The sequence below is a fragment of the Pollachius pollachius genome (assembly GCF_949987615.1).
Source record: "Pollachius pollachius genome assembly, chromosome: 4".
In the NCBI taxonomy this organism is placed as follows: domain Eukaryota; kingdom Metazoa; phylum Chordata; class Actinopteri; order Gadiformes; family Gadidae; genus Pollachius; species Pollachius pollachius.
Window position 1 is genome coordinate 7,931,028 of NC_136937.1, and position 13,302 is coordinate 7,944,329.

The 13,302-nt window shown below is 41.4% G+C and overlaps 2 protein-coding genes across 3 annotated transcripts; both read right to left on the reverse strand.

The window, feature by feature from the left end:
- Positions 1 to 4,880: 4,880 nt before the first annotated feature.
- nkx6.1 (NK6 homeobox 1) lies at positions 4,881 to 6,712 on the reverse strand (the record flags this gene model as incomplete). The annotated part of the gene is made up of 3 exons (XM_079735882.1): positions 4,881 to 5,126; positions 5,813 to 5,985; positions 6,184 to 6,712. The coding sequence occupies 3 exons, from the start codon at positions 6,710 to 6,712 to the stop codon at positions 4,881 to 4,883; spliced, it is 948 nt and encodes a 315-aa protein (XP_079592008.1).
- Positions 6,713 to 10,318: 3,606 nt separating this feature from the next.
- On the reverse strand, positions 10,319 to 13,229 carry rpl17 (ribosomal protein L17). 2 transcript variants are annotated; one of them, XM_079734939.1, is made up of 7 exons: positions 13,207 to 13,229; positions 12,717 to 12,765; positions 12,495 to 12,535; positions 12,229 to 12,363; positions 11,911 to 12,009; positions 10,753 to 10,944; positions 10,319 to 10,396 (listed from the first exon to the last, which is right to left on the reverse strand). In XM_079734939.1, exons 2-7 carry the CDS (start codon positions 12,754 to 12,756, stop codon positions 10,349 to 10,351), a joined length of 555 nt encoding a protein of 184 aa, XP_079591065.1. In that variant the 5' UTR covers positions 12,757 to 12,765; positions 13,207 to 13,229; the 3' UTR covers positions 10,319 to 10,348. The 2 variants fall into 2 exon arrangements, with proteins under 2 accessions (XP_079591065.1, XP_079591066.1); XM_079734940.1 differs by having other exon boundaries at positions 13,202 to 13,209.
- Between the last annotated feature and the right edge of the window lie 73 nt (positions 13,230 to 13,302).

Below are 13,302 nucleotides of genomic sequence, written 5' to 3' on the forward strand. Positions count from 1 at the left end.
TCAGCTGTTCATCCGATTGCTGAGACAGCTCCTGTCGTGGTGCCTAAAGACCAGAGTGCCCAGTAGATTTGTCGCTGAAAAAAGTAATCCCCTTAGTTCCATTCACAATACTAAATTATTATATGTTATAGTTTCTTAGTAGAGCGGTGAGAGACTATCAAAAAAAATTGGTTAGATCTAGATGTGACATTTTATGTGACATAATTATGTTTGGGGGTGCGTTTTTTTGACTTAATAAAAAATATAAGTGAATTAAAATTAAAATCAAAACGTAAATACATATATTGTCCACATACACTGCAACCTCATTTCATTATATGCAGTAGTAACACAAATCTTAAATCAAAATGGTATTTAAACAGCTCCACCAGCTTCACATGAGATCTCGCTCACATCCTTATATCCTGAATTACTTCTGCAGCACTCGGGACTACCAGAGTGTGTTACATTTCCTCATTTGTCTGTGCTCCGGGTGTGGATCTCCCACCACCTCCACCCACATCCTCTACTCCTCCTCCACCCAGACATACACATCCCCTACTCCTCCACCCAGACCCAGACCTGCACATCCTTTACGCCACCTCCAGCCAGAGACCGAGTTCATGAGGCCCAAGTGTTCACGTTCTTGCTCAAGCAGACAGAGCAATTATCCAAGACTTTATTCATCCTAGCCTCTCTGGACCAATGAGATCGCTATGTGCCGTTTAATGGCGATGGAATGAATTACTGTTCCTTTAAAAAAAATACGTCGCATTCAGAGCCGCGTGGATCAGACGATCCAATATTCGCACAATGAGGGTCGCGATGGGATGGGGGAGAGAGGGGAGGGAGACACTGGCACGGGTGGGCTATGAGCTTAATAGCGCGGGGAGGGGGGGGTCAGTCCCTGGGCGCGTCTTATCAGGTGCGGCTCCAAAGCGTGCACGAGAGAGATAAGGCTGCTGCAGGCAGACGTGAGACTCACAATTCATGTGTTATCCAGGATCCACAGCCCCCTCCTCTCCCGTGACACAGATCCTCGTGTCTAATCTCTTGTAGTACACGGTCAACTGAGAGCTTGTCAATGGGGGTCTTTATGGAGATGGGCGAACTGCGAGACATATTAGTCACATCAGTAAACAGACAGGGGGGGTGAGCAATTGCGGGCGAACAAAAGATACAGTTGGTTTTCTCTCTCTCTCTCTCTCTCTTTATCTCCATCGTAGTTGACAAGCTACATCTTAATCCTCGCTCTACGCACATAATTCGCTGTGGACCGTGAGCAATTCGTTCCTCGTGTTCTCTAAAGCTTCGGCAATGTATCTATTCTCAAGTGAACCCCCTCCCCTCTCCTCTCCCCTCACCAGGTGGGGTTTAGTTGGAGTCAGGAGTGTTAAAGACCGGGGAATAAACTAGAGGTGTAGGCCTATAGCTGGTGGTGGGCTGGCACCGATGTGGCATTGCATATAAGAGACGTTTTTTTTTTTTCCGTTTTTTTTTTGATGTCCACAGGCTAGGCTGGCAGGGAAAGCCGGGTAACAGATGGCACAGCCGGTCCCAGGAGGGAACCGGCCCGTGTTCGCTACACCTGGAACACATAAAACCAATGTTCCCGCACCTGCAGTACAGGGAACCTCGTTACCTCCACCTGGACGGAACAGATGGGGCGCCGATCAAAGGCCTTGTTGTTGTTTACCTTCACGTGTCTGACCCTGATCACTTTCAATCTGATTGTATGTAGAATAATTATCGTCCACTTAGTAGCTAGGAGGTAACAATCTGAAATGATCTTATATCTCTCATCATAAGTATAATAAGACATAATAATAATTGTAGATTATTATTATTAATAATAGTCATGATTATATTAATATGCCAATTATATAGGAGCCATATTAAAAGTAAATCAAAAAGTATATCCTATTTTATTGTCCTTAATTATTCCTATGCTCCCTAATGAATATCCAATAAACACTAAAAGTGTTTATTGTGTGTGTGTGTGTGTCCGTGTGTGTGTATGTGTGTGTGTGTGTGTGTGTGTGTGTGTGTGTGTGTGTGTGTGCTCTTATTTATCCCACGTTAATCTTAACCATCTCGTCCACGGTGTTCATAGGACTCATGGTCTCGTGACCTTTCGAATTAGAGCGCGTGCGCTGCATACTGAAGCGCTCTTTGATCCAGTCGAAACACACGCCTCATGCGCGAGACTAATGAGTGCCCGATCTTAATGTGTTGAAAAATAGTAGGGGGAATCAAAATGGGGCAGGATATATATGTTTATATCCATTTATATAGCCTAGATAAACATATCTATATCTATATCTATATATATATATGTTTATATTAATAAATATATATAGGCCTATAGCCTATCTATATATATATATATAGATATGTGTGTGTGTGTGTGTGTGTGTGTGTATATATATAGATAGGCTATATATAGATGTACAAATAATTCAATATGATATTTTAGAAGCCTAAAGAATGTGATTTTAGCTTCAATGTTGTTAGGATAATTACATAAAACTAGGGAAAATCTAAAGTAGGAGGATACAAAAAAATAAGAAATCAGCCAATAACCAGTTCTATAGGCTATCTTAATAGAAAGAATGCGTTTTCAGCATAAATGCTCCGATGACATAGGGCTACAGACCTTAATTTGCTCAATAACAGGGTAAATAAAAAGGGGGAGGATATGCCCTACAACGAAAGCCCCATATTAGCCTGTAAAGATATTTTCTTCAGCATCATTGTTGGATTTTAAAAAGGAGGAGAATATAAAAAGGCTAGACCAAAAAAAACATACGAATTATGCAGAATGAGTTTCTTCTATAAAAATAAAAACTGTGGACTACAGTATGCAGATTCCTTCCATTATGATCGGGCGACCCGGGTACAAAAAGGTACTCTGTGTGGGTACGGGATGATAATACAAACGATCTTGTAAACGTCATCAACACAGACGCCACGTTAATTGCTCAATTTGGAGCGCGCGCAACCTGTGACACCGCCGCTCGAGGCGCTGATTCGTCCGCGTGTCTCGCGCTGGCGGCACTTTAAAAGAGGTATGGAATAGTCCATTGTACCACAATCAAAAATAAAACTGTTGAAGATTGGGTCGATGTTGTTGGAAAACCTTAAATGATGCCTGTCTTTTATAATAGTCCTTCACAGACTTTGTCACTTTAATGTCGTACTGTTTAATCAACACTGATGATTAAGTGAACCGTCCCATCAAATCCCATATCCCATGATATAGCCTATCGTCTATTCGGGTAACCTCGTAAAAAGTGAGATCCTGTAGGTCTTGGAGAATAAAGTTATACAGTCAATGATAAATTAAATATTAGCAGCCTAGATATATTAGTAGTGTAAATCGGTTGGATGCGTTTCAATTTGGGGAGAGCATGCTGACGTAATCATGCGAGTCGTTCTGGACGCAGGAAGCAAAACGTTAGCTCTGTTGGAAACCAATGCATCAAATATGTTGAAAATAGGCCCTCTATAAATAATCCAGGACCAACCTACCAAACCTATTGTCTTCTGTATAACTGGTAGTATTTTTTTCCTCAAATTAATAAAATTACATAGGCTAATTATTTCCTGAATTTTGTTGTTCTCTGAGTTTAAATATCAGTTTAATTTTCCAAAGCAATCAAAGTCAATTGTGTAGTATTATAATGCGCCACATATCAATTGCACCAGATAGCCTCGATCTACGGAACTATAGGCCATAGCTTTCATAATAATAATATTAATAATAATCATTCTCATTATTATTTATTTGCATTGTCGTTATTATTATTATTATTATCATTATTATTATTAGTAGTAGTAGTAGTAGGCCTAGTACTACTAGTAGTAGTAGTGATATCAGTATCAGTAGGCTTATTATTTTAGAATTAGCCTATAAGAAAATAGCTCAATAAGCCCTGTCATATGCTGCGTCTGCTTAATGCATTAGAAAAAAACTAAAGTCAGATGTAGAATAACTGCTTGATTGATGGGGAATTAATGCCTCAAAAGTAGACATATATGAAGGACAGACACGGGTTATTAAAAATTGGATATTTGTTTGTATTATTTCGCAGAGGGATTAACCATTTTAACCCCGATATCTTAAAACCTAAACAATCAGTCATGCATTTTAGTTTTTATTAAATAAAAGTGCAATACATTAACCTGCGATACACAACCGTGCAGGACTCTGTCACTGTTAAGAACTGAAAACATTTAAATAAAATAAGTGAGGAAATATTTTTGCCACTGGCGAGAACACAGTTGTTCCTCGTAAAAATGCACAATTGTGTCACAACCAGTTTATATGTACAGTTAATGTAATATTATTTCTCCTTCAAAATATTTCAAAATAAGAATTTGCCTCTATGGCGCCAGAGGCCCAACGTGTTGAACATTCCTCAACATTCTTCAGATATTTGTGGAGGGTATGGTTGTTAAGAATGAGTGTACCCACAACCACCAGGCCAACACGTTTCAAATAATAACGTCTCTGAAATGTAATATGGTAGGCCTAACTAAAGTAAAAAAGAAAATCTAAATAAAATGTATTTTTTTCCTTGTGTGAGAGTGCATTTCCATTCACTCAAACTGTCTGTTAGACCGAACGACTCAGCAGTGCATAATGTACAAAACATAAGTTATTTACACATAAATTATTAACAGCGTATTTTCTATGGGATACAACTCACATTTATATTTACACGTGTCCTCGTTAGGTAACTCGGTCGCCGAGTCCACCTTTTGGCCCACAAAGCTGCTTCTCCTTGTTTCAATCATCTCTCGTCCCGGTGCAAAACTTCGAAGATCTGGACGGAAAGAGCCGAGCTCGGGTGTTCAATTGTGTTCGTTTACGGTCAACCCCCCCCCCCCTGCCCAATCTAGGAACTGTCATTCTCTGAAGTGTGGATGAGGAGGGACGAGCTTGGTTTATGCTTTTTCAGCAGCTGTGTGATCTTCTCGTCGTCGGAGTTAGGGTCCAGTGGTTTGTTATAGTCGTCGTCGTCCTCCTCGTTTTCCGAGGCGCCCTTCAGCCTCTCAGTCTCCGAGTCTTGCTTCTTCTTGGCCGTGGCCATCTCCGCCGCGTGCCGCTTCCGCCACTTGGTCCTCCTGTTCTGGAACCACACCTAGAGGGGCAAAACATTTGTTTTAGACACACTTTTCTTCTTATTTCTCTTATTGCCACGTTTTATTGGAGTCCATCCAACCATCACAAACCACAGGCTGTGGACCAGAACGAAATAGAAAAAAATATCGTGACCGTTTTAGTCCGAAAATTATTGAATAGGCCGATTGAAGACATCATTCTGAGGCATTGGCTTTGAGTTCCTATAAATACAATTTAAATAGAAAACAGGTGTAAATGTCTCATGCTGGATATTAACAAATAGGCTAGTGCAACATTTATAATTGGAAATTGTTAATATTTTGTATGTTTTGACAATATATTTGTTTTAAAAAGAAACCAATAACGAATAAGAAATATAAAAATTGCGTCTATATCAAAAATAAAAGTCCAGCACTTTTCATAATTTTATAAAATATTATATATATATATATATATATATATATATATATATATATATGTGTGTGTGTGTGTGTGTGTGTGTGTGTGTGTGTGTGTGTGTGTGTGTGTGTGCACACCGAATTAATAATATAATAATTGTTCAATATAGTTCTTGTCAAAAAGAGTAGGTTCCACTAGGCATATATATTTTGGATTGCTATGGTATCTCGGTAAGCCAAACTGATATATTGCAGTGGGCCTATCTTCCCCATGCAGCAAACGTTCTGAAGAAGCGTTAATTCGTACCTTCACTTGGCTCTCCGTCATCCCCAGAGAGTAGGCCAGGCGGGCTCGTTCCGGTCCAGCCAGATATTTCGTTTGTTCAAAAGTCTTTTCCAGGGCAAATATTTGCTGTCCAGAGAACGTGGGCCGGGTGTGTTTCCTTTTTCCATCTTTATCCAACAACACAGAGTTTTGATCTGAAAAGAACACTGATAAGTTTACTGAAAGGCTCCGTGTCTAAGACATCCTCCTATGCCACCCATAGCCCATGCAACTTCACCCCATCGTTGTAAAGCTAAATCCCAGCCCACACATGTAAACATTGACTTTGTTACCCAGAAAGTTGCGGACTACAGGAATACATCCCACACCAATTCGTTAGAGAAAATACTTACGAGGTGAACACGCGAAGCGGGCGTCCCTCCAGTGCGGGCTCTGCATGACGCCCGGCCAGAAGATGGGGGTCCGGCCCGGGAGGTCGGCCAGGGGCTTGGGGTACCGGGACACCGCCACCGCGCCGGGGCTGAAGTAGAGTCCGTGCGGAGGCGGGGGGGGACTCAAGCTGCTAAAACGCGGCAGTCCCGACAAAATCCCGGCCGACGATGACGCCGCGGCCGCAACCACCCCTGCCGCGGCCAGCCCCATCGAGGGGCGGCTGAGGATGTCGTTTATTCCGTGAGGGGTGGCGGCGGCGCCCCCGCACTGCTGCGGGGATCCAATGCCGGACGTTTTGATGCCCGGCGAGGACACGGCGACGCCTCCGGGGTTCGGGGAGGTGGCGGTAGGCGAGGCGGTGGAGGACAGCGGGTAGGCCGGGTACAGAGGGGTCTTCATCTCGGTCATGCTGTGCAGGGCGGCCAGCGGAGGAGTGTTGAGGAGGAAAGCGCCCTGGCGAGACCCGTCCATCTGGCCCACGGCTAACATCACCGGGAGCAGGTATGGAGCTGTCGTTTTGTTTGTGTTGAGGTATCCTCGGTGGTTTGAGCGAGCTTCAAAGCACGGCTTAAATTCTAGTGATTCAACACCCCCTCCTCTAGAACGGGTTGAGTTTACTTATAGTTTGGCTGATGTGTTTGCCCAAACCAGACGCACCTGGCACATAGCCTCGGATTGAAACGACTTTAGTGTCCAGAAGACGGACCAAAAAAAAGGAAATCCACTATTGGCCTACTTTAGATCGAGACGAGATGGATCCCGTACAGGCAATATGTGGCCATGCAATTCATTTTCTGCGCTATTATTAAAAAAAAAAAAATTGGAAGTCTATATAAGTCGTCTGGAGCCCACTGAACGTCCCAGGGACAGCCCCAAAAAATCACTTCAGCCTCATAGAAGGGGATGTCTCGGGCGATGAGAGCGAGTCTCTTTGTTGTGTCCAATGAGCTCTTTGATAAGATGAAACATCATCCTCTGTTTCTCGGGTCTATTGCCTAAAAGTCCAAACTTTGAGCGGAGGAACCAGAAAGAAAAAGGGGGAGTTTCGGACGGGATTGGGTGACTTCAAAGTGACGTAGGCGGCCGGGTGGGTATAGTAGAGCCTAGAGCGTCCTCATTGGCCCGCCGTCATTGGTGGGATTTGGACAATATAGTTTCTATATGATGTACTGTCAAACACAAATGAACCGGTTTGTGGGTTTTTTTCTTCATAAAAGGAAAGGGAACAAACAAAGATCATTCTGAATGTAGGCCCCTAATGAGGCCGTGTGTGCTTAATGATTTTAGGATTTTAAAGAGAGAGACCGAGAGAGAGAGAGAGAGAGAGAGAGAGAGAGAGAGAGAGAGAGATTTAATAGGAACCGATGGGAGAGCGATAGGGCGAGATATATTTTTTGTGCAATGGTTTAGTGGTTATTGACAAATACTAGGCCTCTTAAAATGCAATTATTATTACTTTTTGGGTTAAACTGAATAATAATTCAAACAAAAACCAAATGTTTGTTATTCGAGACTAATTGAGTGCATTGTGGAAGATGCATTGGGCTGCATTTTCCCCTTGGGACAGATTAAAATCCATTATTTATATTAGACAGACCTATGACCCGATAGGACCAGCTCCTCAGAAACAAGGGATGCTCAAGGATTTCGACTCAGTTGGTGGAGTGTGGTTGACACATAGTGTTGCAGAAAACTAACTTTTCCCGTTATTTTTTTAATGATTTTCCCAAATTTCCCGTTATATTTGAATGGCCTGCCAGGCTATATAACAGTTATCCTATATGTTGGGTTAAAATAATCAACATGTTGAACCTGTCACGGTTTCGTTAAGCCTACATTCTGGTTGGCCCAGTGGTGTCAACCAGAATGTAGACCTCTATTCCGCGAAACGGTGTGATTAAAGTGGTGCTATCCGTGCAGTAAAGTTTGGTTATGCGTGACTGAATGGAAAGGCCTGATATGATTACCCACACCTAAATACAGGCTACATGTTTATGTATTTTATTTTGTGTTTTTAAATCCCAAATAAGTCACGTTACGTCATTATTAGGCAATACGAATGCCTAACTTATTGTAGTCTACATTGATGCAATTACTTTGATAAAATTTGTTAAACTACAGGCCTCAATATAGGCCTATACTGCGAAGTTGTTTGCTTATCCGTATGAATAAGAGAATATCAGGCGAAACCTTTACACATCAATAATCCTTTGAACTTCAGCCTATGACTAAATATTTAAAACATTTAAAAGAAAACTATAGTAATAGTAGATATAGAAGTATGTATATATATATATATATATATATATATATATATAGAAGTATAAAAGTTAAGTGACTAATATCTCAAAATTAATATGTTGACAACTATATATTCAGACTCATAATTTGCATCTCATAAGCCTATATGGCCATCCATATGAAACTAACCTGAAAACATTTATTTTCAGTAAGCCTAATTAGTCACATTTAAAAGGTGACTTTACTATCCCGATCTTTAAGTAGCCCTACCTCTCAAGTGGCCTGAGAACGGATCCTTTTACTACGTCCAATGGGAACCAGACTGACTATCAATGTATTTTATTTTGTCGTTAATACAACATCGCCATCTTGTGCTCAACTACTGGTACGGCGTTAAGCTCTTTTCCCCGTGATTATTCCGCGGTTCTGGCACAACTTACTTACCATGCATATTTAAATCTGGCGTGCAGCAAAACGTCCACTAGTAAGACAAATATTTATTGGGTTGTAGATTGGATATTGTGGCTCTATTTTAGACTACTGCATAGCCTACATTCAGGCGGTGTATAGGCCTACTGCAACATATTGTTCCTAGGCAAAGGCCTTTCTGAGAAAATTGTATCCACATCTCATTTAAACAAGGACATGTATGGAAGTAACAGAATACTAACACGGGTCTTATATTTCTACCGGTGTTGTTCCACTGACAGGTAGCCCTTCCGCGAAGACGACCCAGCCGGAAGCAGCTGATAATATAAGTGCGGCGGTGGTAGGCCTACAGAGGCACCCCAATAATCAAGGCGTAGAAAATAGTGCCGAATAGTATGCAGACAAACTGGAATCTTGACTAGTCCGAAGACAGGGAAACGCTTGGAAAGTAATTAAGTGTATTCCCCTCACATTAACAGGAACTGCGCTTCTAAAAGTTTGCAAGTCAATGGAAGGAGCTAATGGAAAACGAAATGGCCTACCCTTCGGGATGCAAAACGTTTGGTGTTAATCTGGGAACAAGCAAACACTAACGTACATATTTGCTTTAACCGTAAAATAATCTCGATAGTCAATGCTGCTCGAGTGATTTAAGTTTTAATAAAATCTCAACCCATAGCTTTGTTTACAAGAATCTTTACTAAGGACACTCACCAATACCCTCCCTAACGGGCTACACGGCTTTAGAAGAACTAGAATTCTTGAAAGACTCCAACCATCCAACTAGGGTCCCCAATATTTCTCAGCCTTTGAATAAATCTATTTTTTGCAAATGTGTTAATCCCGTGCTCATTACCGTAGCCCTTAAAATCTACCAAGGGAGTGGGTCCTCTACCATGGGCGGGAGAGGTGTGAAGATGCTGTTGCTACCACCCCGCTAATGACTTTAAGGCCTACAGGAATACTAGTATATCTCCCACCCTTTTGCTGTACAAGTTGCCGACCTTATGGGAAGCGCTAGCCTCGTGAAACAATCTTCATGTCGTATTTCTCAGATCATTTACTGAAAACATGACTAATATGGTCATGACTCTGGATAGTCTGAAAACCCATGTGCACCATGCGTTAATGGGCTTAAACCAGTGTCAAAGTTCACTGAAGTCATTTACACTTAATTAGGCATTTAAACATAACGATTCCCCAAATACAAGGGATTGACTTTGCTAGTGACATCCAAACTGCAAATTAAGCAGTAATCTGCATTCATGTTTCATTTTTTTTTTCAGTATTACCTTCTATAGCCCATCTTAATGTCAAGGCATTTCATGGCATTACTTGTGGTTTTTCCAGAATCAGATAACCAGTCACACAACATAGAAACAATAGAACAAAAACATTACACAATGAAAACACAGGAAACATGAATGATGTTAAGTGTCCCATTTTTATTTACATTTACTCGCGTGCCATGAGTTTCTGCTTCTTCAGCTTCTTCTGCGAGACCTGCAAAATCGAAGGAACCATTTATTAGTTTTCCACTCATATTTTTTACCATCAATAAATTGCGGTTTGGTTAATCTTTTAGTTGGTTGCTCAGGTCTTGTGAGTATTTTCATGGTTTATCCAAAGGTGTCCTAAGTTGTCATCATTGCAACCATTTTCACAGAAATGTTAACAAAAAAGTAGGTAGTAGTCCATAAGTATTATGGAGCTTCTGATTTATACGCTCATTTTGTGATACAGTGGAAAAAACGTATGCCTACAGTAGAGTAGCCAACTTTCGCACAAATAACAAGCCAACACTTGCATGGGAGGAAATTTGTTCCCAGAACAGCCGTAATTCAAATTCACGCATTTACCTTTTTCTTCTGGGCGACCTCTTCCTCTGGCTTGGGGACGATCTGTTCCTTCTCCGTGAGGATCATCTCGATGTGGCACGGGGAGCTCATGTAGGGGTTGATACGGCCGTGGGCCCTGTAGGTACGCCGCCTCATCTTGGGAGCCTTGTTCACCTGGATGTGCTCGATGACCAGGGAGTCCACGTCCAGACCCTGCCACGTGAGCATAGCCAGAGAGCAGAAAGTTATATTGTGTTGTTTCCCTAAGTCAAGTTTTTTTAGGTAAAGTTTTAATTAGGAACAATCTGGAATTATTTCATTTGGAAACGGACCCTCGTTCTGCAGATATGATGTTCCTACCATGCGAGTGTTTACATTTAAAGCATGGGACTCCTGATTTCTTGAGAAAAGGCCAATAAAAAAAAAACTTCTGAGTTCTACATACACGCTCATAAATTGGAGTAAAAAAACAGCATATCCTGTGCTTGAATTCTGCAATAAGTGTATACTTTCCTTGTCTAATGACAAGGGACAGACTAAACTCCGTAACCATACATTCTGAACAGCAGCAATGTTTTTGTTTTCAGATGCTTCAACATTAACCTTAAGTGGTCTAGAGAAAGCCTTTTCCTTCTATAAGTCTCCTTTATAATCAGGAATGAAATCAAACCACAGAGAAATCTTGCTGTCATCACAAAGCACTCCAAGTGCAATACGTCAAGCACAAGTTAGATACTATTGCACTTAACATCCATCTTAAGATAAGTACAGATAATGTCCTACCAACATCAGGGCACATTTTGTGAATATAAATCTTCAAACAGGTTAGCTAGTCTGTTCACAGAGAAGAAACTACTATAATCTAATGTCTAGCCTCCAACACTTCATTCCCACCTGATAAGATTACTTCCCCCCCACCTCAAATGAGTAAAGTTGTTGACTAAAATATGGTTGCTCAGGTCTTGTGAGTATTTTCATGGGTAATCCAAAGGTGTCCTAAGTTGTCATCATTGCAACCATTTGTCAATAAACTGTTAGTAAGCCTAACCCAGCTTTGCCGTAGACTTGAGATTTGGTCCTTACAGCTCCAGAGCTGTAAACTGACTGATACTACAAACACTGAACCCACTAAATGTAAACTTTCAGTGAATTAACTCTGGTAAGATGTGAAATGTATACCTTGAGCTCAGCGTTGCTCTCTGCATTCTTGAGCATGTGCAGAAGGAACTCTGCGCTTTTCTTGGGCCAGCGGCCCTGTGTCCAGTCGAACTTCTTGGCCTGGAAGACACAAGCATCACAATAGGGTTTTAGCATTCAAAACTTAAAACAGCAGATTCTTTACTTTTAACCAGATAAAGCTGCTCAGATCAGATTGTTGTTATTTTCATGTGTAATCCAAAGGTGTCCTAAGATGTCATCATTGCAACTTTTTGAGGCAAATGGCCTAAACAATCCTTTCCCCAACAAGTCAAAATGCTAATCTCTAATCCTTCTCACCTGGGCACACCTGCCGACACCTCCGTTGTAACGACGGAAGGGGACACACTGGTGTTTGATGGTGACATCCCTAAGGTACTTGTTCGCCTTGCGGATGTGCATTCCCTTAATGGCCTGGGCTGTCTCACGGGTGTTCTGGAATCAAATAAAGCCATTTGATAGATTTTAGCGACAGCCATTTATAAACAGTTGGTAGTGTTCTAGTAAACTAGGTCATTCATACGAGTTGTAATGCATGTTTATTCGAAGTTAGCATAGCATATTACCTTGAAGTGCACCCGGAGATTGGAGCCCCTTGACTTGCATGCTACAAAAATAAAACACAATATTTAAGAGAAACACGAGAATAGGACGAACGCCCACGTTTAGAACTGAGGAAACTCAGTGAGTCTTCTGTTATTTTCATGTTTAATCCAAAGGTGTCCTAAGGAGTCATCATCGCATCCAGCAAGTCGCGTAGAGAAGAGATTCATTGTGTTTATACTCACACTTAGTCGGATTTTCGGGGTCTAGGGAGTAGCGAACCATGTTGAGGATCTGAAAAGAAACGTGGATTATCAGCGAGGTAAAGAAAGCATTTCTGCGCTCCGGACTCCCATATGAAAGAGTAGTTAGCTGTCCGTAGCAAGCTAACATGCACACATTAGCCAAATAATCATTCACACATTAGCCGATTACACAGACCAAATACAATGAGAGAACGGTGTTTATGCAATAAAAAGCGCGTTACTAGTAATCCTAAATAATGCACGTTTGTATTAACATGAGCAAAAATGGCCGCCACCAGCTATACGCCCGATGAAACATTTCCTATCAGTGGTAGTACAGCTATATTTAAAACACTAATATGCACATCTGTGCTTTGTTAACATGAGTACTTCTACAATTTATTCTCCGCACAACTCAAACATAAAGGATGCCTAAGATTTTGATAAGATGATGTGGATTGTTGACCAGCGTGCATTAATGCTACCTTACCTCTCGACCCACGGAAGGGAAAAGGAAGTTCTTCGAATTTCCGGGAGACGTTATCCTGTTAAATAATCTCGCGAGCGTTCCGTGTTACAAGCGCTC

Bases quoted from the DNA above. Each gene is read 5' to 3' on its own strand.
- rpl17 (XM_079734939.1), bottom strand. From the start codon at position 12,756: ATGGTTCGCTACTCCCTAGACCCCGAAAATCCGACTAAGT. The intron at 12,364-12,494 runs GTAATATGCTAT...ATTTGATTCCAG, and splicing joins ATCTCCGGGTGCACTTCAAG to AACACCCGTGAGACAGCCCA. The intron at 10,945-11,910 runs GTATACATTTCA...CTCACGTGGCAG, and splicing joins AGAGCAACGCTGAGCTCAAG to GGTCTGGACGTGGACTCCCT.